This window comes from Lolium rigidum, chromosome 3 (genome assembly GCF_022539505.1).
Source record: "Lolium rigidum isolate FL_2022 chromosome 3, APGP_CSIRO_Lrig_0.1, whole genome shotgun sequence".
Lineage (NCBI taxonomy): Eukaryota > Viridiplantae > Streptophyta > Magnoliopsida > Poales > Poaceae > Lolium > Lolium rigidum.
The window spans coordinates 123,341,198-123,363,092 of record NC_061510.1 but is presented as its reverse complement, the minus strand read 5'-3'; the positions used below and the strand labels follow the sequence as shown (position 1 = coordinate 123,363,092).

The 21,895-nt window shown below is 45.1% G+C and overlaps 2 protein-coding genes and 1 long non-coding RNA gene across 4 annotated transcripts; 1 reads left to right on the top strand and 2 right to left on the bottom strand.

Moving 5' to 3' along the window:
* Positions 1-345: 345 nt before the first annotated feature.
* Positions 346-3,875, bottom strand: LOC124698147 (protein MALE DISCOVERER 2-like). 2 transcript variants are annotated; one of them, XM_047230664.1, is made up of 6 exons: positions 3,610-3,875; positions 3,437-3,500; positions 2,210-2,685; positions 1,939-2,129; positions 1,728-1,860; positions 346-962 (listed from the first exon to the last, which is right to left on the bottom strand). In XM_047230664.1, exons 1-6 carry the CDS (start codon positions 3,686-3,688, stop codon positions 379-381), a joined length of 1,527 nt encoding a protein of 508 aa, XP_047086620.1. In that variant the 5' UTR covers positions 3,689-3,875; the 3' UTR covers positions 346-378. The 2 variants fall into 2 exon arrangements, with proteins under 2 accessions (XP_047086620.1, XP_047086621.1); XM_047230665.1 differs by having other exon boundaries at positions 2,210-2,676.
* Positions 3,876-11,053: 7,178 nt separating this feature from the next.
* LOC124702257 (ubiquitin-activating enzyme E1 3-like) lies at positions 11,054-21,686 on the bottom strand. Its single transcript, XM_047234384.1, has 7 exons — positions 21,527-21,686; positions 18,561-18,778; positions 17,188-17,982; positions 16,228-17,096; positions 15,861-16,037; positions 12,500-12,755; positions 11,054-11,950 (listed from the first exon to the last, which is right to left on the bottom strand). Exons 1-7 carry the CDS (start codon positions 21,684-21,686, stop codon positions 11,354-11,356), a joined length of 3,072 nt encoding a protein of 1,023 aa, XP_047090340.1. The 3' UTR covers positions 11,054-11,353.
* On the top strand, positions 14,348-15,618 carry LOC124702258. The gene is made up of 2 exons (XR_007002400.1): positions 14,348-14,401; positions 15,400-15,618. It is a non-coding gene; the product is annotated as an uncharacterized LOC124702258 (long non-coding RNA).
* Positions 21,687-21,895: the final 209 nt, after the last annotated feature.

The window sequence follows — 21,895 nt, the reverse complement described above, 5'->3', positions numbered from 1 at the left end:
CGAGAAAGGTACTAAGCCTGTGGATCTCAAATGTTACAATTTATTTCATTGCATGCTTCAACTGTTTATAACCGTTGTTTCCTTTTCATGCTTGAAATTGGTACATGATCTTTGGGTCAAATTACAGGAACTATAGTGCAACTCACTAGTATGAATCTTTTGCCACTCAGTTAGCACAGTCACCCTTTTACATGTACAGAGAGCAGAGCACACCACTCACTCTGTGCAATCCTGCACAGGAAACAAATTCTCAAACATCTTCTACCTGACTACCAACTCCACAAACAAGATTAGCAGCAGCAACCAACAGACAAAAGAATTTCTAGTGACACTCAGGAGACTACGTGGTATGCCATTTCGCAACTTAGGCAGGCAGCACTAGCTCTCGGAAGACATGATCTCAAGCTCAGCCCACCACAGGGGTGACACCTTCGGAGTTGCTCCGTCAGGACCCAGCGCCGTGATCTCCCTCAACCGAGCTGCAACCTCCGCCATCGTCGGCCTCCTCTTCGGGTCTGGATTGATGCAGGACCTCACTATCTCACACAGTGCACGTGCAGCCTCCTCGGAGAAGGAACCGGTGCTCGGGTCAATTAGGTCCGCAACACTCATCTCGCCGTCGAAGTAGCGAGACGCCCACTGCTCCAGTCGACCGTCCTCCTCGGAGCAGGGGACCCTTCCTGTCAGTATTTCCAGCAACACCATACCGTATTTATGCACGGCGTCTTCCAGCTCCGATGAGGGATTCGAGACACCATGGGTTGAATTCGGTCCCCTCGTGTTGTTTGAAAAATCAAGATCCGAGACCTTCGCGGCAAAATCATCGGTGAGGTATATGGTCGTCGAGTCAAAACTACTTGGAATAACAGGTGGTTTCAGCTGATGCATGTGCTCCAGACAGTAAGCAATCCCCATGGATATCCTGAGCCGCGTCACCCAATCCAGCTTCTCGGATTCTCTAACTGCAGATGACATTGTCAAAATGTTGAAGACTTACTGAAAATTAAGAAGTAATACAGGAACAGACGATCCCTGTGTAATAAATACGCGTAAGCAGTTGATGCACAAATTATCATATCTTAAGAACTAACACGACGGGACCAGTTTTTGAGAAATCAAATTCAGTTAAGGTAGGGGAAATGAAGATAGCAAATTCTCAAGTACGGTTCTAGGGGAAGGAAGTCTACTGGGTGATTTCACAGATTGCGGAAGCTTGTTACAATCAAGATGTTATGTAGTGGAAGCACGCCATAGGACTCATTACTGGAAATTATATTGAAACACATAAATGGTTAAAGATCGCCAAGCACTTTGACTTTGAATAAGACCACGTTCATCGTTTTATAAAAATTGTTGGTTTGGTCATTGTCCCATTAATCAAAAAATTAGGTTAAGTTTTAATATTGGGTCCAGAATTTCACGATATCTTTGTCTATCTCATTTTTAAGAAAGTGATATATCTTTACTCTACCTTCTATTTTATTTTATATGATATTTCATAAGAATAAAGCATATGGATATTTTTCTGTTGGAATCTTGTTGCTCAACTGATATGCATAGTTTATAAATTGGGAAACTTTTATGTATTGTTAATTTGTTATGCTGGATGATGACTTGCAACAATGTTGGCAAATATTCACATAAAATGTACAGATGACTTCTGTAGTTCAGCGTGAAGAGAACACATTTCTGACTAGGAAAAATTATAAAATCATGAATATACTTACCATGTAGATACTCAAAAAGTGTTCCATTCGGAGCATATTCAAACACCATTGCTCTTGTAAAAGGATGCCCTTCCTCACAGTAGCCAAGTAAGTTCATAAAATTCCTGTGGTTTACTTTGGACAAACTTGTGATCTGAAAGCATAACCATTGGAATCCAATATTATTAAATAAACAATGCACATTCAAATGCTGCAGGTAGATGAGCAGTACCTTTTTCCTGTACTGTGATTCCCATTCTTTGGACCAATCCTTTGCAGATGTTATCAAACTTGACGCAACTGCAATTTCAACTCCACTTGATAAAGTTCCCTTGTACATCATGCAGCTAGATGTAGAACCAATTATATTGCTGAAATCCTCGCTAGCTGATTCCAGCTCTGACCGTTTTAGTGCAGGCACACCTATAATTATGATTGAGTTGTGATGTCAAATCAGGGCAATCTCCTAGGTACATATATGCCAAAGCAGAAACAAAACGTACCTGTTACAAAAGCTTTTTGCAATTGCCCGCTAAGTCCTGTCACCCAAGGTTTCACAGTCCCCACCTTTTTAGCTCGGCAGTACAAAGCACCAACTGCTGATATGATAAGGAAAGCAGAAATCCCTGCCGCAACTAAACCGTATGTTGTCAAGGAATGTTTATGCGCGGAGCGCGATGGAGTCTGAGCCGAATGATCATGCTCAGCTCCCTGAGTTGCCGGCCTAGCCGTAAGTGGATGCGGACGGACTATCGATGGATGATGGTGTGAAGGGGGTTGCTGTCGTATGGATTGTGAAAATGGTGACGGTGAGCCTTCTGATAGGGATATGAATGGTGAGGGTGAAGGAGCAGACACTGGTCCTGATGTAGGAGCTCTCGCATTGGACCTACTATTACTTGAGGGAGCTTGCCCAGGTGAGAATAGAAACTGAGCACCTTGGTTTTCACCACCAATCTGCAGCAATCTTCTATAATTCCTAGAGAAGCAATAGTTAAGACTTGAGATATATTGACAATATAAATGATTGATATTTCTGCCGATTCAATTATAAAAAACAATTACCATTGATTCATTTACTGCCAATATTCACATAATCGTTTCTAGGTTAAGAGATATAGTGCAATACAGTATTATTTTCTTTCCAGTACTTATATATTTGAAGTTGACAAATTAGTTAGATATAGCGTACTGACGAATTTCTTATCTCTCCGTGACTACAGTACCATGGATTTCTAAAATCTACACGGGCACTAGAGAAATTACTACAATTGCAGAATTCACCCATTTAATTGTCTCTGTCTGGATAAAAATGCAAAGAGAAGTGTGGCAACAAATTATATTTCAATTCACGGAAATAAATAGTATAAATGGAAACACAATAAGCTAATTCCAGTTCTTACCAGAAACAAAATATCAATAGGGGACCAGACCGTTACTACCTGCTTTTATGCATAACTGACACAGTAACAGCTTTTTAGGGATGATACAGTAACAGTTTAGTTCAGATACATGATACTAGTGTTTAGTGCCTACCGAAGTGAAAACTTTGGGGCATCTTCTAACAATTAAGGCTAATAGTCCAACACCAAAAAGAAACTATTTTGCAACTCCAATATCTAAAGAAAAATCTGGACAGTAAAATCCTAGTGGCCCCATTCCCTGCAAGTAAGAAACTACTAGAGTTACAGAACAAAAGTAGAACCGATTCTCAGAACCTGAGCGCTTACCTACGGCTAAAAGAAGCTCCATTGCTGATCAGGGCCTCAGCTCCAACTGCAAAGCCTCCAATCCCTGCAGCATACCAAAAGAGCCGACCAAAATGGCAAACGCCATGAGCCCATGTCCAACTGCACACCCAGCAACTTCGAGAAATCCAAAGCCCAGGCAAAGAGAACCAAACCTGCGCCACCGAGCGCCCAAGAAACAGCAACCAGGAACAAAAGAAGAAGCCTGGGGCTGGCGGGCGGGGGCCGCTCCATCGGTTAGCCGAGAAGATAATAGCAGAGAACCAGTGCCGTGCGCCGGAGAGGGGGAAACCCGGTCCGGCAGGTGGATGGGGGTTGAGGCGCCGGTCACGGGAGGCGGGATGCTACAGGAGAGATGGCCCGTGGTTTGGTTGGGAGGAGGGCGGTGGAGACGGCGAAAGTGGCAGCCGAAGGTGGTGGAGAGGAGAGGGAAAGGGAGGCGGCACGAAGGCGACTACACAACAAGAAGCTTTTATTTGATCTTTTTTCTCTTGTTTTAAAATTGTCTGGGTTGTTGAATATCTAATCATTCCCCACGGATATGCAATTTGTTCATCAATGTGGGCTACTTATTAGCTTCAAAGTGAACTTATGTATCTAGATCGTCGCTCTCTTTAGCGCGACACAAGCTAGTCGCGAAAACCCTAGTCGTCGGGGGTCACCTTAGTTCGCCCTCGCCCGCGGAGGCTAGCGGGTAACATGGTCTCTTTGCACTTCTTTTTCATGGTGGTTGCGGTGCACATAGTGGCTTAGTGGCGTGGCCTGCTAGGTGTTGCTATGCCCAGGTGGCACTACAATAATGTTTGTCGAGGCAGAAATAGTGACACATCCAAGAACAATCATCAACGCGGGATCCTGGCTAGTTGACGGGGTTGCAAGGAGGCGGGCAGTTGCAATTGTTCGGATCTCTCTCAGTGTGCCACTGGATCTAGGAGGGGGAGGGCCCCCAACAATGGTCGTTTCTTGATATTTGCGGTGGGGGTATGTGGTGGATTTGTGTGAAACCCCATCTCTAAGCCTGCGACAACGCGAACATTGTCCTCTTCTTGAAGGCATTGTTGTGCAACACCACTCCCTCTACAAGGCTTATGGTTGAGGTTCTCCGGGTGAAAATCTTAGATATGGTTTAGCTAGTGGTTGTAACTTCGGGAAAGTGGGAACTCGTCATGGATTGGACGAAATTGGTCAAGACGATTGTCGTTGTTCTCTTAGAATTGGTCAATACCCAGATATGCCTGCCTTCCTTATCATAAGGAATCTAGCTTCTCTCTCTGACACTAGAGCTCTGTGGCGGAGGTTTGCTCAGCCGATGCAACCTTTTGGTCCAGGGATGCTAGCTACGAGCCTAGGTTTCTACGTGTGGCTTGCTTGTGGTTAGGTTTCTATGCATTTATTTAAAGAATCATGCTTTGTATGGTTTTGGCTTAGTTTTTCTCATAAACAATATCAATTATCTCTTCTCAAATGAATTTCAGGTGCATATACCCCTCTTTTTTTTAACAGGGGAGGCCTCAAAGGGCCTAGAGCTTCATTGCAGTCAAAGCGGTGGCAGTACAAATTACAGAAAGGGTCAAAGGAAAACTAGAAATTACAAACCGACCCTCACAATTTGCACAGAGGACCCTAAGAACGAAACAGGAAAAGCAATCCGGTCCAGCTCCTTCTCCACCACTGCAGAGCTCGCCGTAGTCAACCTACATGCCGCCGGGGACAAGACCACTTGGGGCATGGAGGTGGGAGCTAACCACGACAAAGCTAGATAACCTCCGCCGGAGGTTGATTGAGTCCTGGAGGTGACGGGCGTGCGCCATCACTCGAGGATGGAGGGGCCACCTTTCGGCCAGGATGAACGGCGACAGAGGCACCGTATGAGACCTCCAGAAGAAGACCCCGAAGTGACGGCCGAGAGCCATCACTTGAGGTTGGAGGGGCCGCCCTTTGGCCATGTAGAATGGCGACAGTGGCGCCGTAGAGAACCTCCGGTGAGAAGCATCGCCACTCCCCTGATGCAGATCCAGTGGGCAGCCGACCAAGAGCTGCGCCCCCTCCCCAATCACGCCACCATGACAGATCGGGGGGAGAAGCTTGCAGCTCCGGCCTTGACCACCAGATCCCGCCGAATCAGCCTTATTTATGGAGATCTCCTCTCCCTTCCACCTCCTCAACACCGGGTCCGACCACCGGAGCACCTTGAAGCAGGGGAAGAAGTTGGTGCGGCGCCAGATCTGACTGAGAAGATCCGTGACCTCCCTCCCGGCATAGACACCAAACGCCATAAAGGACCAAAACCTAGACCTACCACTACAGCTATGTACTCCGGCGCCTGCTCCTTCCCTACTCCGGCCGGCTATTTCGGCGGAGAGGACATCGGAGCGGCCCGGCGGTGAAGAAGAGCATCTCAACTACTGTAGCATGACGAGAGAGGGGAGGGGGGAAATGAGAGCGCTCACCCATATACCCCTCTTTGAGGCGTTCATAAAAAATCTAATATCTCTTCCTCTTGATTTTGGGTATAATGTTGATCCTATAAGCACACATCAAGGACTATCTATATTTTTCTAAGATCTATCATGTTTGTAGAGATGATGTTTTGGATTTGGAATAGTGACCAATATAAATGTTTACCTTTTTTCAACACCATGTGCTAATAAAAATTTGCATATTTGTTAAGATATTTTTGTAAAATTCTGATGTTATGAAAATATTTACAAACAACGGTAGTAAATAGTTGGATATGTCTAGCCAGCATGTAACACTGCTGGATTCTCCCTTAATGGGCTGCTCTGAGATTTGTGACAATGGTTCTTATTTCATCTACTTTGCCACTTTCAAGAAATGCAAATATTGTGCAAGACCGGAATTCCGGAAAAAAGATCAAATGACCCCACAAAACTGAACTATACAAATTCAGAAGCAATACCCCCATATCTATGTGGAATATTTTACAGTTGTACCAATAAAGTATTCCACATAGATGTTGATTTAAAACTTATCCATGCAATAATAATACGTCGTTTGATGCAATTTTAAAATGAGGAAGTAGCTTTTAGATTCTAAATCTTTTGTTTTTTTTTCTTAGCTCTTACGAAATTTTAGAACTTAGACCTGATGTGATGTAAGTCGTAATTCGTAAAACATGTTCTTTTTCGAAATAACTGAAAATAGTGACAACATTTGCCCATCCCCAACACCCAAAAGTTTTCCTCGACACCACCTTTATATGTCTCCCATCCTACATGACCACCCTACTACTACTCCTCGATCTCACGTCTGGTCATTCTTGCTTTCCACGCTGAGATGCACATGCACGGTGCCATGAAACCCATGTAGTAGCCCATCACGTGAAAGGAGAATCGTCACGCCCCTATCGCCATAAATCCCCGAAATAAACAAAAGCTCGAGACACCCCACCGGCTAGACTACGATCAGTAACCACTAACCACACTACCGGTTCTACTTAAAGATCTGGGTAGAAACAAAATTCACGGTCAACCATCGGTTCGTGATAAACAAACGAGCCCGGGCAAATCACTGGATGTTGCCATGCATCGCCGGTCCGATCCAACACCTACAAATGCTAGCTAAGAGCATCTCCAGTCGCGTCCCCCAAATGACGTTTGGGGGACGGCAGACAAGAAATGGAGAAAAACGCATTCCAGCTGGAAAGGGTCTCTTTTTTGTACAGATTTTTAGTCTCTTTTTGTCCGGCGCGGTCCTAAACGTCCCCCAAATCATTTGTGCCGGACGCTTTTTGAGGGACGCGACTGGAGATGCTCTAACAATATACGGAGTATTATTGAAGCGTATAAATGGATTCCGCTAGCTATTTCTATTACTTCGGATTTTTGGCTGCGTTAGCCTGTTGCTTAAAGCCTTAAACGTGGTATCAAAATCAAAAGTTTCAAGTTCAAGTTCTGGTTTTCACAGTTTATCCTAAAATTGTTACCTCTGAGTATCTACATGTGTTGACTTGTCTTCCCGTCTCACACATGAGTGAGGATGTTAAAGTGTACGTCTGAATTGCACTACTCCTATCCATCAGTTCGAACTTCTGTTTGTATTGTCAAAATAGTGCATAAAGCTTGACATATACTATGTAGGTATAAAGTGGAACTTTATAAAGATTAACCAAAATATATAAAAATTCAATTCGCCTCACGGGTGCATATGCTCCCTCTACCAAAAAAGTACATATTTTGAATTTTCAAAAAAAATGACAATAAATTCTACATGTATATCTCCACAATATATGTGCGTTCGTCAAGTTTCGCGAAAAAATTGATATTTTTGTGGTCTATGTAAAAAAGAGAAAAATATATGTGAAAAACCTTATTTTTAGCACCGAATTTTATCTTATTTTTTTACACACGCCACATGACAAGTCAATTTTCCATGAATCTATTTTGTGGATGCGTGGCAGGTGAACATGTATGTGTGAATTTTTTGTTTTTAATTTTTTTAAAATTTCAACATATGTCTAAAATGCATTTCAAAATAAAAGACGGTTACCATGAGCTGAAACACTACTTCCACATACAGAAATATAGAGCGAAAAAGTTATGGGCAAGTTGTTTTTGCTGCACCGCACCGCAAAGTAGTGTTTGGCCACAATACCCGAGTGCACACACAAGAGATCTAGGGTGTTATCCAACAGCTAGCTTAATTTAGTGCTTTTGCACTGCACCACAAGCTAAATTATCCAACAGCTTTCAGTCGTCGTCGTCTATGCCGTTGGCGGTCGTGTTATGTTTTTGGGAGGTGCAGCGACAACAAAAGCGACGGTGATAGGGACGCACGGGCACGGCCGTACGTTCACAGCGTTTCCAGCCATTCAGGAGCCCTCTGCCTCGTTGAGCTTCTTGATTGTGCCCTGCACGTACCGCCTCAAAGTAAAAGATCTGCTTGATTGTGGCCACTGGCCACCGCCCATGAGCTGATTTTAGAAGAAGAAAATGGGTAACAATCTCAGATTCTTAACACCTGGATATTATTATAATTGTAGATCTTGTAAGGGACAGGGAACTGTATCATATGCTCCCCCTTTATTATTGCAGCTAGTTATATAAGCACGACCCGATCACGATCACCCGCTGCTTCCCACTACCGCAAACTAGTAGTAGCTACTCTCCCTCTGTTCCATAATTTTTGTCGTGGTTTTAAACTAAAATCATGACAAGAATTATGAAACGGAAGGAGTAGTAATCCGGTCTGTGCATATATGACTTCTTCATCTTAGGGCATCTCCAACCGCGCGACCCAAACGGACGCGCTGGGCCGTCCGTTTTGGACCGTTTGCGTGGCCGAACGGACACCCGGACAGCGGCCCGCGTCCGCGTGTCCGTTTGGGTCGCACGCTGCGCCCAACGCGCGGACGCAGCGCATTGGTAATAAAATAAAACAGAAATGAAAATAAAAAAGGAAAAGAACAAAACATAAATTTAAACTAGTTGGTCATTAAACTTAGCCCTATTTTGGGCAAATTTTACACAAAAGAAAGCCATATATGGCTTTAAACTAAAAAAGCAAACCCTAGCCGGGGTTTGCGAGCACGCGATGGCCGCGGCGGCACTACCCCGGTAGTACTCGTCATCGTCCGGCGTCGATGACGCACGACGCCGCCCGACGGCGACAGCTGCCGTTCGGCTCGACACGCCGGAGGGCACCGGGGACTCCGGCCGGGGGTCCCATCTGCGCCCTTCCCCGGGCGGAGTGCGCGTTCGGCGGGCTCGCCGGCCTGCGCAGCCGTGCCCTCCGCGCGGACTCCCGCGTCGGGCCGCTCCTCCGCCCTGCGTGACGGGCGCGCGGCCCGGCGCTCCTCCTCCCGGAGCGCCGCCCGACGCGTAGCCTCCTCCCGACGGCGCGCCGGCTCGAGGAAGGCCCACGCGTCCGCCCGGGCGTCCTCCTGGGCCTTCTCGGCCGCCTCCTCCGAGCGCGGAGGTGCGCGGCGTCTCGGCGAGGAGCGGCCATTTGGCCGGCTCGTCGAGGTCCTCGCTGCTCGCGGGACCGCCGCGAGCGCCGCCCGCGGCTCCGGGTCGTTCTCCTCCTCCCGGGGCTGCGGCTGCGGCTGCGGCGGGGCCGGGGCCGGGGCGCGGGCTCGTTGATGTAGAGGCCGCCGGGGCGGCGGCCGGCCCGCCCAGCGGCCGTGCACGGCGCGGCGCGCGAGGCCGCGCCGTCGCGGATGTGAAGCACGTGCGCCGCCGCGCAGCCGTGCTCCACCTCGAACCACAAGTCCCGGTTGGGACTTGCGTCGCCGTCGCGGGGTCCTGCCGGAGGTCCGCCGGCGCTCGAGCGCGGCGCCTCCGGATCTCGGCGTAGCGGGCGCGGCCGACGCCGGGATGGGCGGCACCGGAACCCGATCCGGGCTCGGGTGCCGGCCGTGGGGAGGTGCACGTCCCCCACGGCATTGGGACGCCGGCGTCCCGAACATCCGCGCCACCGCTACGGTGACGTAGATCCGGTCGCGTCCCGGCGTCGCCGGCGGCCCCATGGCGAACGGCGCGCCGGCGCGGCCGGCCGGCCGCTGCCGGCCTCGTGGTCGTTGGCGGATGGCGAGAACTCGCGCTTCGGGGCCATGGCGGCGCGGAAGCTTCGAGCTCGCGCGTGCGGCCGGAGTGGAAAGTGGGGACCTGGATAGGGACAGTCCCCTTCCCCAGCCCACATTTAATAGGACCGGGGCACCGACAGGTGGGCCAGCCACGCGGACAGGGCGGACACGCGAGGACGCCGCGTGCCATCCGCGGCCACGCAAACCCGGCCCAGATTTGGGCCGGGTTTGCGTCGTTCCGGACGCCGCGGCCGTCCGCTTTTGCGGTGCGTCCCCGCGTTGGGCCGGGTTTTTGTCCGGCTGGACCCATCCGGACGCGCGGGCGCGGGATGGGTCGCCCCGTTGGAGATGCCCTTATTGACCAATGAGTCTCAAGTACAGTCCTTGAGTATCATCTTAGCTTAGTTTAATTACGCCGCCGGAGAAAAATTCGCCCATCTGTTTGTTTAGCTGGGGAGGCTTGCTGTATTGTACCTGTACGAACGATCGTGCACAGATACTGGAGGCAATGATCAGTTGTGCATAAACTAGGTGCTGCTTCGCGTTAAGCAAAATTTATCATGAGCAACAACCTCTTGCTGACTTGGAGTCCAAGACACGGGCCATGTATATCATGTAATATGTGCCTGCGTGCGTATGATGATTGCTCTTGCATCGAGTGAGACGCAAGCAAACCGTAGGTTGCACTCATTTCCTCGGCTACCACAATGCATGTGTGATGTGCCGGACGTGATCAGGATGGTGGTGGTGTCTGGTGTGTTGGGTTTAGCCGCTCCATGCCTGCTGCCGGTCACATACATCTCCATGTCGACAGAATAAGTGCAGGATTTTAGCACTCATGCTAGCTGAACAATGTAACATAACCTATGCACAACGACAAGAAATGGCACCTGAACTCCAGGGTTAATGAGTGTTGCCAAGAATGATGCATAACGGAATAACTAGCAAGCTGAACCATGTGAAACGAAATTGAAGATTGCAGTGGGGTGAGGAAGTAAACAATGGTTACAACTTACAATGACATGGTAAACGACCATGGACGTAAGCTGAAACCAACCTTCAAGCAATCCCAAATCCAATGCTACCATGTGGATAACAAAGGTATGATACGTTCCTCAATACATCAATTCGTACAGCATCGCACACCTGCAAATACTTGGCATGCAACAACAGAGTGGAAACACCCACACGAAACCTCTGTACACCAAGTAACCAACACCAGCTGAGATCACTAGTCTACTGGTGTATATAGAAAGAGCGAACCGACTAAGCAGATTTTAGGAATGTTTCGAACATCTTTCCACAGGAACTCTTTGTGCACTCATTGTATATTTTTCACAGCAGAATGTCTGCACCTATCGGAAGTAAATGGAGATAAGAGGAATGTCAACGTCGTTCCCGTTCTTATCCTCGCAAGCCACGACAACATCAAGGTGCTTCCTGTATGCTGGAACATCTACCTTACCCACCTCCTGGGCGAGATCCACCAACTTCCTGTTTAGTCGATCCTGGTGCCTAGGGAACATGGTGTTGTACAGCAAGGATGTGCCACAGGAGACGCTGTAAGCATTCAGGCCCTTGTCACTTAACCATTTTAGGAGCTCTGCCACAGTGATGTTGCCTTTGATAGACCATCTGTCCCACACTGTCCATCTCATGTCTTGATGCTTCATCACCTTGGCCTCACCAGGTTCACACATTAAGAACATTGGTATTGCCAGGTTGGCGTACGTATTGCGGTAGTCTTCAAGTCGGTGGCCACCTGCCAGAACCTTGTAAAGCTCAAGGCACACAAAGCCTGTGGCCATAGCTGTCGTAGTTGCGATAGCTGGAATGATTCTTCCTGCAATGAACTTTGCCTTCAGCTTGTCTACCTCTGGAATACCGTAGTTCCTCGCACGCATATTTGCAAGACCAGCAATCAAGTCCACATGGAAATTTGTATCATCGTCCTGCGAAAGAATGTATGATGAGTAATCAGAACTAATCTAAGAAAGAATGTCAGCCATAAATACTCAATTATTCCAGTTCTTCTAAGTGGTATGGCAGAGGATTTCTTGAGAAATGGAAATTTTAGCAAATTCCTATATAAGCTATAATTGCATGCCTCATGCAGATGTGGAACCGTTCCTCATACCAGGAACAACGAAGAAAGTTGTTAAGAATACATAGCAAAGAAAAGTTACTCTGTACCTAGAAAAAGTTGAGCAGCTTATTTTAGGACAGAGGGAGTACTTATTCTTAATGTGTCTGGGCATAAATGGAGAGTAGATTACTACTCTACATGTTCTATAGCTCAATCCATAGCAGAACAAAATGGGGCTGAGTGACAGTCCCTGTTGATACTTTTGCTTACAAAATCTGGAACTGTGCATTAGTGATGTATGCAGGTTTGCTTTCTAGTGTGAACAAATAAGGATGTTTTCAAAAAGCCAGGGTGGAGAATAAAAGAGTGTCTTATCCTTAGCACATCAGAACTATGTAGTTAAGAAGAGGCTTACCTTCTCAAACTGAATAGGTTTCATTTGGAATCCTGAAGGCAGTTTCTTGGCACATGCTTCCAGCTTAGTTAGAAGATCTTCGATATTAGCACCATCATCAACGGAGGCACTGGAGAGGTTAGTTGCCTTCTCATCTGTTTCAATCTTAACCCCACTCTTTGGCTCAAATTCAGGCACTGCAACCTTACTTACTGCATCAGCCAGACTATCCCTGTTCTTCGCCCAGTCAGGTACAGCTATCCCAAAAGATACCGCTCTCAGGCCTTGTTTACTTGTCTGGTATTTTTGGCTTTGGGAGGGTAAAATACCGGCCCACGACCGAATCCCGAAAGTTACCCGATGGGCCGTTTACTTCTCTGGTTTTTTTGTGTAACATCCCGGCCCATCCCAGATCTTCCCGATCCGGTAAGCTGCACACTCCGGTATTCTCATCCACGAGGTCGACCCCGTGTATTCGGTCGTGAAGAAAAGGGGAACGAGAGACGGCGGCGACGCAACGGCGGCGACGGCAGCGAGGAAGGCGACGGCGGCGGCGGCGGCGGGGAAAGAACTAGCAGAACAAGACGGCGCCGACGAGATCCTCCTCCGGCGACTGGTCCCCGGTGAGTCCTCGCGCCTCCTCCCCTTTTCCCCTCCTCCCTAGGGTTCTTGGTGTCGCCGCCGTCCGCGACGGACCTCCGGGAGCTCGCGGCTCCGACGGCCATGGGGTGCGGGCGCAGGTAGGTACAACATCTGCGATGGACGCGCCTGGTACTGATTGTGCGGTGGCTGCTCCTGCGTCGGTGCTGCCTGTGCTAGAGGAGCAGGGGTTTGGCTTCATGCTTGCGGTGGTTTCTTGCTTGATTTGGGCCAGGGGGTTCTGTTCTTACTGGTGTTGCTCTCTGAGTTGATTCTTCCGTAAAAACTTGGATATGTGTTGTTCCCTTTTCAATACACCATTTGAAAAATAATCGAGAGGAGTGTGTTTTGTGAATAAATTCGCTGCTCAAATATTGAGACCGGTGTGTGTGTGTGTGTGTGTGTGTGTGTGTGTTCAACTTTATCCATAGCCATATTTTCTTAATCCTTTCTGTTTTCGATCATACTATGATTCACCTTTTGATATGCTGATGCATACATAGTGAAGCTGTTAATTACTTTGTACTAAGCTGATATGCTGATGCATACATGGTGAAGCTGTTAATTACTTTGTACTAAGCTGATATGCTGATGCATACAAAGTTATGATGCCTAGCTCTGTTAATGCTTGACCATTTTTGTATGATGCCTAGCCTCTGTTAAGCAATTTCTGAATGGAGTTTTTGATTTGTGAATGCTTCGAGCTGCTGCGGCTATAGTTTTGCAAGAGGGCAATGCACAAACTGATAGACTTTTGTTACCATTAAGCATGCACAATGTTTTCTTGAACCAGTAGCCCCTGGCTTCTTTCAGTTAGGCTCACACTTCAAGCTCCAAAAACTTAAAAAAAAACCGTTATCCTATTAAGACATGATTTTGATGAACATACTGCTCATGCTTCAAGAAAAGGTTCAGACTTATGTTATATGTCCATTAGTTGCACAGGACCAATTAGAAAGAAAAATGCAGAGGATAAATTTGGATGCATACATTGTTCATCCGATGTGCCATCCAAGTAGTGCACGGTTCTGTCTCCCCAACTATTGCAGTCATCTAGTTCCATTACCAGCACGCCAGTCCTTTCATCCATGTCATATCTGTTTGGATTATCCACCTTTAAATTAATCATAAATGTTGGTTCATCTTGTTTCAGTTCTTGGCAGCTATCTTTAGTTTCATTGGTCAAACTGAAGCATCCCTGCCAATAAAAATACTAAATTGCATGAGGTATTGATCAATGTTCTTCTTACAATTCCAATATGGGTTCTTGTGACACGTATGCAGGTATTATCTGTTAAATGATCTCCCTTTGATAATATCACGATTGAGAAACATCAGCATGGGAATATTGCAATTTCATTGAAGAAAAAAGTTACAGAAAGAGCACTAGGTTAGAAACAGGATTAGTGAGACTTTATAGAGAGCTAGCATTAGTTCCCGTTACATTCTAGTGAAGTCAGGCAGTGTTGTGGTTGCCTTTGCTCTCAGTATGTCTACAGCGTACTGCCTCTGTCTTTTTAAAACTGAATTTCCTATATGCATTCTGCTACCAAAAAAAGTATCTGTCAGTCATTCTCTTTCAGATATACTTTAGAACACGGTAACTAGGCATAATGCTCAAAGTTTTTGCTGTATAAATAAGATTTTGAAAGCATGGTTGATGTTATTAAGATTTTGAAAGTTTTTGCTAGCATGCTATCTCGGTGTTCTTGTCCTTGAACTGTTAGTAATTATCATAGTGAATAACTATAGTTACATCTAAGGTGAAGAATACAAATTATCATGATACTCTGAAAAAACAACTTTGGTAGTGTTGTTGGCACCCATTTCCATGCTTTGTTCTTGCTCCTATTGTTGTGAATTGAGCGGATACCGTTTTGTGCTAGCTTAGTGCTTGTCCGCCCTGCTTTCTGTTAGGTGACGCAATGCTTGCTTGATTATCTTAGTACTGAAGTACTGAATGTGAGAACTCCTACCTGATAACGCTTTTTTCACTATTTGCTGGAATGCATAGCAAAACCTTGTTTCTGCATAAGGACCATGCATGCTTCCGTAGGATCTGCATCGGGAGTGCATCAGGATTAAGATCGGTTGCTTCCTGTATAGTGTCCTGGTGGGCTTTGTGTTTTACTTTATTTATTTTCAAACAATAATATCTTGGTATTTCTCTTGTGAGCCGAGCTTGCATTGCATGATTACCAACTGTAGTACTCCTTTAATTTCCAGCTGAAGTATAGAATGAAGGAGCTCCTAACTTTTATGTATTGTCTCTTATATAACAGGTTGATCTTGATGAAAACATTTGGAAGGATATGAACAACGAATGATCCCACCAACTGCTTTTAGAACTGGCATTTGAGAGCAGCATAAATTTTTTTTTGCCACCGAATAGAATATTCCATGAGATCGAACTGATGATCCGTTGTTTTGTTTTTTTATTACCATGTAACGTTTCATAAACATTCTTGTATATTTATTGCAAAGATATGATTTTTATTTGAGTGACTTTGTCCAGAATCATCTTGCGGGTGTAAAGTTTCTATTTTTTTATCACTAGATCTCAATCCTCTTCCATCCCCTCCCATCCCCAAAATCAAAGTAACTAGAGGCTGTGGGGGAGGGTGTGGGGAAATGAGGGGAAATTAGGGGAAAAATGGGGATTGGGTGAAAGGAGGGTTTTCACCAAATCCCCTCTTATCCCCAAACCCCTAGGGGATGGAAATACACTAGAAGTAAACAAGGCCTCAATATGGAAGCAGCCAGTATGAATTGAATGTGAGATGAATCAACAGTTGAAAATTGCACCGGGCGAGGGAAACGCTTAGGGGCAGACCAGAAAGGAGCACCAGTACTAATGACAGTATCTTCAGGAAATGTGAATGTTAGCTGTTTCACACGATTAGAGAAGTAATCTTCAAACCTGGCAAACGAAGAAGAGATGTTATTACATGGTATCTGGAGCACACAAAATACTGTCCAATTTGTTGGACAATATAATCCAAGTGGAACCATTTAACTAGAAATAGCTAACATGAAAATAAAGTTATAGAAAATCAACAAGAAATTGTTAAATTCAATCAAAAGGGATATGTGGAAGAGATAAATCATACTTCAGTCTTGCCCAAGCTACACAATCTTCAAATTTATCACATCGCTCCTTATCAAGGCATTCACGCACACGCTCGAGCAATTCCCTGGCTTGAGCATCACCTGCCTTCCTCATAGCAGCAGCATATTCAGCAGGATTGGAAATAAATGAGTTCACTTCATTTGGAGTTTTTTCTAGCAGACCCTCAAACTCTGAGCGAGCCCATGTTAGACAATGGTCAATATTGTGTGGAAAAGAATGGACTGTGCACATTGGTGCCTGTTTCTCAGGAGGATCCCGTGAAGCTCCATAGTTTTCACTAAGGTGAGGAATCACCATCTGTGTATTACATTTCGGACCCAAGGTTCCAGATTCCAAGAGTGGTTTCTGGAAGTATAGGCATCGCATGTCCATGTACAACCTAGCATTAACATTATCAAGTGCATTTATGACAACATCAAGGCCCTCCCAGAACGCATCATGGAACACATGTTCAGTCTCTGGACATGCACGATTCTGAAGAGCATCAATATGCAGGCTGGAGTTGATAGCACTAGCAGCCGTAGCAGCTACTGTAGATTTTCCCTGTCCAATGTTCCAATCACGAAACAGAAATTGCTGGCTCAAGTTGCTTTTCTCAATGACATCATCATCTGTTATAGTTAGCTTTCCTTTACGGCCACAAGATACCCCCATTAAAGCAAGGTTCTTCAAGAACTCACATCCAAGAGCACCAGATCCGACAACAAAAACATTAGTGTCTCGCATCTTCTTCTGAAGCTTAGAACCAAAAACAGATATCTGAGCATCGTAACGGCTATTCAATTGCTTCAAGTCTTTATGGTCCAATGCATAGGTTGGCAGAGATTCTAGCGAGTCAAAATAGAAGAACTAGCAAAAAAAAAAAAATAGAAGAAAAATCAGACAGAAACCAGCAGATTATCATAACCATACATATTTTTTTACAGTTCATGACACGCACCTGGTACTGAGGGCGAAATTTCCCAGAACAAGCCTTCACAACTTCTTGACCAACAATACCACCAAATATTGCAGCCATTGGATTCAGGACAGCTCTAGAACCACTTGCAAAATTTCGCAGCAACTTCTCATCAAGTCTATCCATCTTATAATCAATTGTGGCCTCATTAACAGAAGCAGTGAACTCCACAAATCTTCGAGCATCCTGGTCAGAACCAGCAACAGGGAAGCGCCCAAACTTCTCCCTGAACTTATCCAAGGCTAGAAATGCGAAGTGAAGCAGCGGAGGATGCTGGTATTTTGTGAAATCACCAAAAAGGAAATTGCCTGGTTCTTTTATACATTCTCTCAGACTCCTGAACTCTAAGATTGTTGATTCTTTCACCTGGGTAGCAATCCCACCTTTTGCATAAATGCCAAAGTTACGTGTATCCTCCTCAATGTGAAAATAAGATAGCCCTGCATCTAGTATCTTTCTGGGCTTGCCATCATTCAGTTCTGTCATCCCATTGACCTCCTTGAAAACAACAAGATCACCTTCTTTGAATTCAAGGCGCTCATCATCAATACAGAAAACCGTTGCAGGATTGCCATTGCTGATGGATGCAATTATACCAGTCCGGGGTTCTTCACCATCAACATCAAGCACAGTGAACTCAGGCCCGAAGTCACAAAATACGCTACCAAAAAGACCACAGACTTCTGCTTTGATGAAGGCGATTGGAGGCTGCTGGCTACGACAATAATCATCAAATTCAACTGACTTGTCTAGAGTTAAGTTGGTGAAAACAACAGCCTGTAAGATATATGATCAGCATATACACAGGGAGAAGATGTTTATCAAAAGACACAAGAACACTACAACAACACATTCAGCACTGTTATCAACTAAATAGTGTGTGATGGTGACCAACTATGTAGCTTCAGTTATTCACATTAGTTTCAGGTATAAAAGCTCACTAGCTGGACAACTCACATTCAGGTCACTTGACGAGATCAGGCAACTACACTACATCTATAGATTATTCATATATCAGCCATGGCACATATAGTGAAAAAAGGGAATTCTACTGGGTAATATATGAAAGAAATGGAATTTTCACTATAAGAGTAAGCACACTTGAATTAGGAGGAATAATTACTTGTTAGCATATTGACGTCAATAAAGATAATGCCAAACATCAGCGTGAATATACATATTACCACCCAAACCAGAAATTAACTCCGACGACCGACTTATAATATCATTCCACTTATCTCACACACGGATAAAAAAAATGAAGTTATTTTATCAACCTTGATGTTTACTACTACTATTAAGAATGGTGGTAACTAGCAAGTAACAGAATTTAACACAAAATACAGTTAACAAACCTGGAACTTCGAAAGGTGTTCATTACTCAGTTCTTCTGTTAGAGCAGATATAAGAACAGCGTTGTTAAGTTCTTGCATTTTTGCAACGCAAGCAACAGCCCTGTTCTTCCCAATATCATCCTCAGATAGGAAGAAATTGCCTGATAGGTCCCACATTTCCACATTTTCTACATCATGTAGGGTGACAGATTTAACACCCGCCAGAGCAAGATTCTTTGCTGCATAGAAGAAATATATTAGTTTCAAAAATCATGTAATACAAATACACACATAGGATGATTGGAGAATGATAATACCATACAAATAGCAATAAGTGAATGATGCAATAGGATATATGCACAGTTACAATCCACTTATTTCACTGATTCGGTATAATAACTACACACTTCTTTTCCCAGGGGCTTATTTTTTAGGATAAAGCGCTTGCTGCGCCTTTAAATACTTCTGTTGGGGGAGAGACAGAAGCATCTGCCGGCTATTCATATCAATAGATTCTTTTTGCAAAAGATGAAGATCCTGGAGTGCCTATATGATTGTGGAGTAACTGTTGTCTAGCTGAACTTGTACCAAATTTACAACCCACAAATTCGGTACTAAGTTCTGCCGCAACTTTTAATTTTGTAGGCCTGTGATAAATTTCAGTTTCATCGATGTATAGCCAGTGGGAAACAAAAATCTCCAATAGAACCAACAGATATAGCAAAAAAAAACAGAGGAAGCAATTACTGCCTATCAAACCAAACCTAACCAGGCTACCTAGATTGCTTTATCTTGCTGCTAGTGCTACATAGCATAGCTAGGTTGTTTGATACAGGGGGTGCCCCTCGGACAGCTCAGGTTTGATTCCTAGGAATGGATGGGTACTCAACCCCCTCTAAAAGGACTTGCAACGTTGCCTAAATATTTCAGACAAGAACATGTCGGGGTAGAACATTTTAACACATAAAATCTGATTTCCATAATGTCAATCAAAGGATAAGTCAGAGCTAGTGACTGAAGCTCCATAGGCTAGTACATTGAACAGTTTCACTAAAGCAGCCAGCAGTCCGACTTTTACCTGGGTTTGCAAAACGTGTAGAGCAATCATCTATCTGTTCTATTTTCTCAAAAACATTCTAGTAATTACAAACAGCTATGGATGTAAACATGAAGCGAGATCCCAAAACAATCAACAAGTAGTGACTAAATCTGCATACAAAAGCAGAAAATGTCCACATGATTTACATTTCTCTATGTTCCGCTACAAACTCAGAATGCAGCAAACAATCTGATGATGGTAGCAGCACTGGGAAACAAAAATCTCCAATAGAATCAACAGATATTAGAGAAAAAAACGGAGGGAGCAATTACTGCCTATTAAACCAAACCTAACCAGGCTACTCAGATTGGTTTATCTTGTTGCTAGTGCTGCATATCATAGCTAGGTTGTTTGATGCAGGGCATGCCCCACGGGCAGCTCAGGTTTGATTCCCCGGAATGGATAGGTACTCACTCCCCTCTAAAAGGACTTGCAACTTTGCCTAAAAATTTCAGACAAGAACATGTCAGGGTATACCATTTGAACACATCAACCTGATTTCCATAATGTCAATCAAAGGATAAGTCAGAACTAGTGACTGAAGCTCCATAGGCTAGTACATTGAACAGTTTAACTCTGCACTATTTTCTCAAAAAAAAAAAAAAAATCTAGTGGCAATTACAAACAGCTACCGATGTAAACATGAAGCAGGATCGCAAAACAATCAACAAGTAGTGAATAAATGTAGCCAGCCTTGTGTAGTAATCTCAATAAACACAAGCCATCAGAAGTGTACACAGAAAAGTAGTATGACTAAATCTGCATAACAAAGGCAGAAAAGGTCCACATGATTTACATTTCTCTATGTTCCTCTACAAACTCAGGATGCTTATCTGATTGTGGAGTAACTGTTGTCTAGCTGAACTTATACCAAATTTACAACCCACAAATTCAGTACTAAGTTCTGCCACAGGTTTTAATTTTGTAGGCCTGTGATAAATTTCAGTTTCATCGATGTATAGCCAGTGGGAAACAAAAATCTCCAATAGAATCAACAGATATAGCAAAAAAAAACAGGGGGAGCAATTACTGCCTATCAAACCAAACCTAACCAGGCTACCTAGATTGGTTTATCTTGCTGCTAGTGCTGCATAGCATAGCTAGGTTGTTTGATGCAGGGCGTGCCCCTCGGACAGCTCAGGTTTGATTCCTCGGAATGGATGGGTACTCACTCCCCTCTAAAAGGACTTGCAACGTTGGGGTAGAACATTTTAACACATAAATCTGATTTCCATAATGTCAATCAAAGGATAAGTCAGAACTAGTGACTGAAGCTCCATAGGCTAGTACATTGATTGAACAGTTTCACTAAAGCAACCAGCAGTCCGAGTGTTACCTGGGTTTGCAAAACGTGTAGCGCAATCATCTATCTGTACTATTTTCTCAAAAAAAAAAAAAAAATTCTAGTGGCAATTACAAACAGCTACCGATGTAAACAATGAAGCAGGATCGCAAAACAATCGACAAGTAGTGAATAAATGTAGCCAGCCTTGTGTAGTACTCTCAATAAACACAAGCATTCAGAAGTGTACACAGAAAAGTAGTATGACTAAATCTCACGATGCAGTAAACAATCTGATGATGGTAGCAGCACAAGTCAGCAATTTAAGGCTTTCACTCTGTTGCCTTGTTTGAACAAATTAGACATAGCCTAACTATATAAAACTTATTTACGAATCCAGTAACTCAGCTCGTCTGCACAACCGAATTGCACAATAGATGGGGTAAAGCGAAGTAATCACAGATTCAAAATTACTAGCAACAAATATTTGATAGCAGCAAAACGGAATGCAGCAGTAACCTAACGACAGTACCAACATTGCAACAGCAAATGCTGTAGATCAAGCAACAGGCACTAAAAATCAGAAACGGAAGAGGGGGCACGCACCGGTCTCAGCCCCAAGCCCGTTGAGGCCGGAGACGAGCACGTTGGAGGCGAAGAGCAGCCGCATGGCCTCCCTGCCGTACACGGCGAGCTGCCTGCTGTGGAGGTCCTCATCGATCTCCGCCACCCCGTTCCCGTTGCTGGCGCCGCCCCCGGCAACCATCGCCGCCGGCTCTGCCTCCGCCCGCCGCCGATTCCTCAACCCGCGCCTTCTTCGCCGCCGCGTCCTCAGCGCCCTCCGCCCTCTTGGTCGGAAGCGTACAGCGCAGCGCCCCCCTGCACCGCGGAAGCAACAGCCAAATCAGGGGCACCCTAAAACCCCAGGAGTTAATGGCGATCGGAGCAGCGCGAGTCGGAGCACCGGAGCCGGCC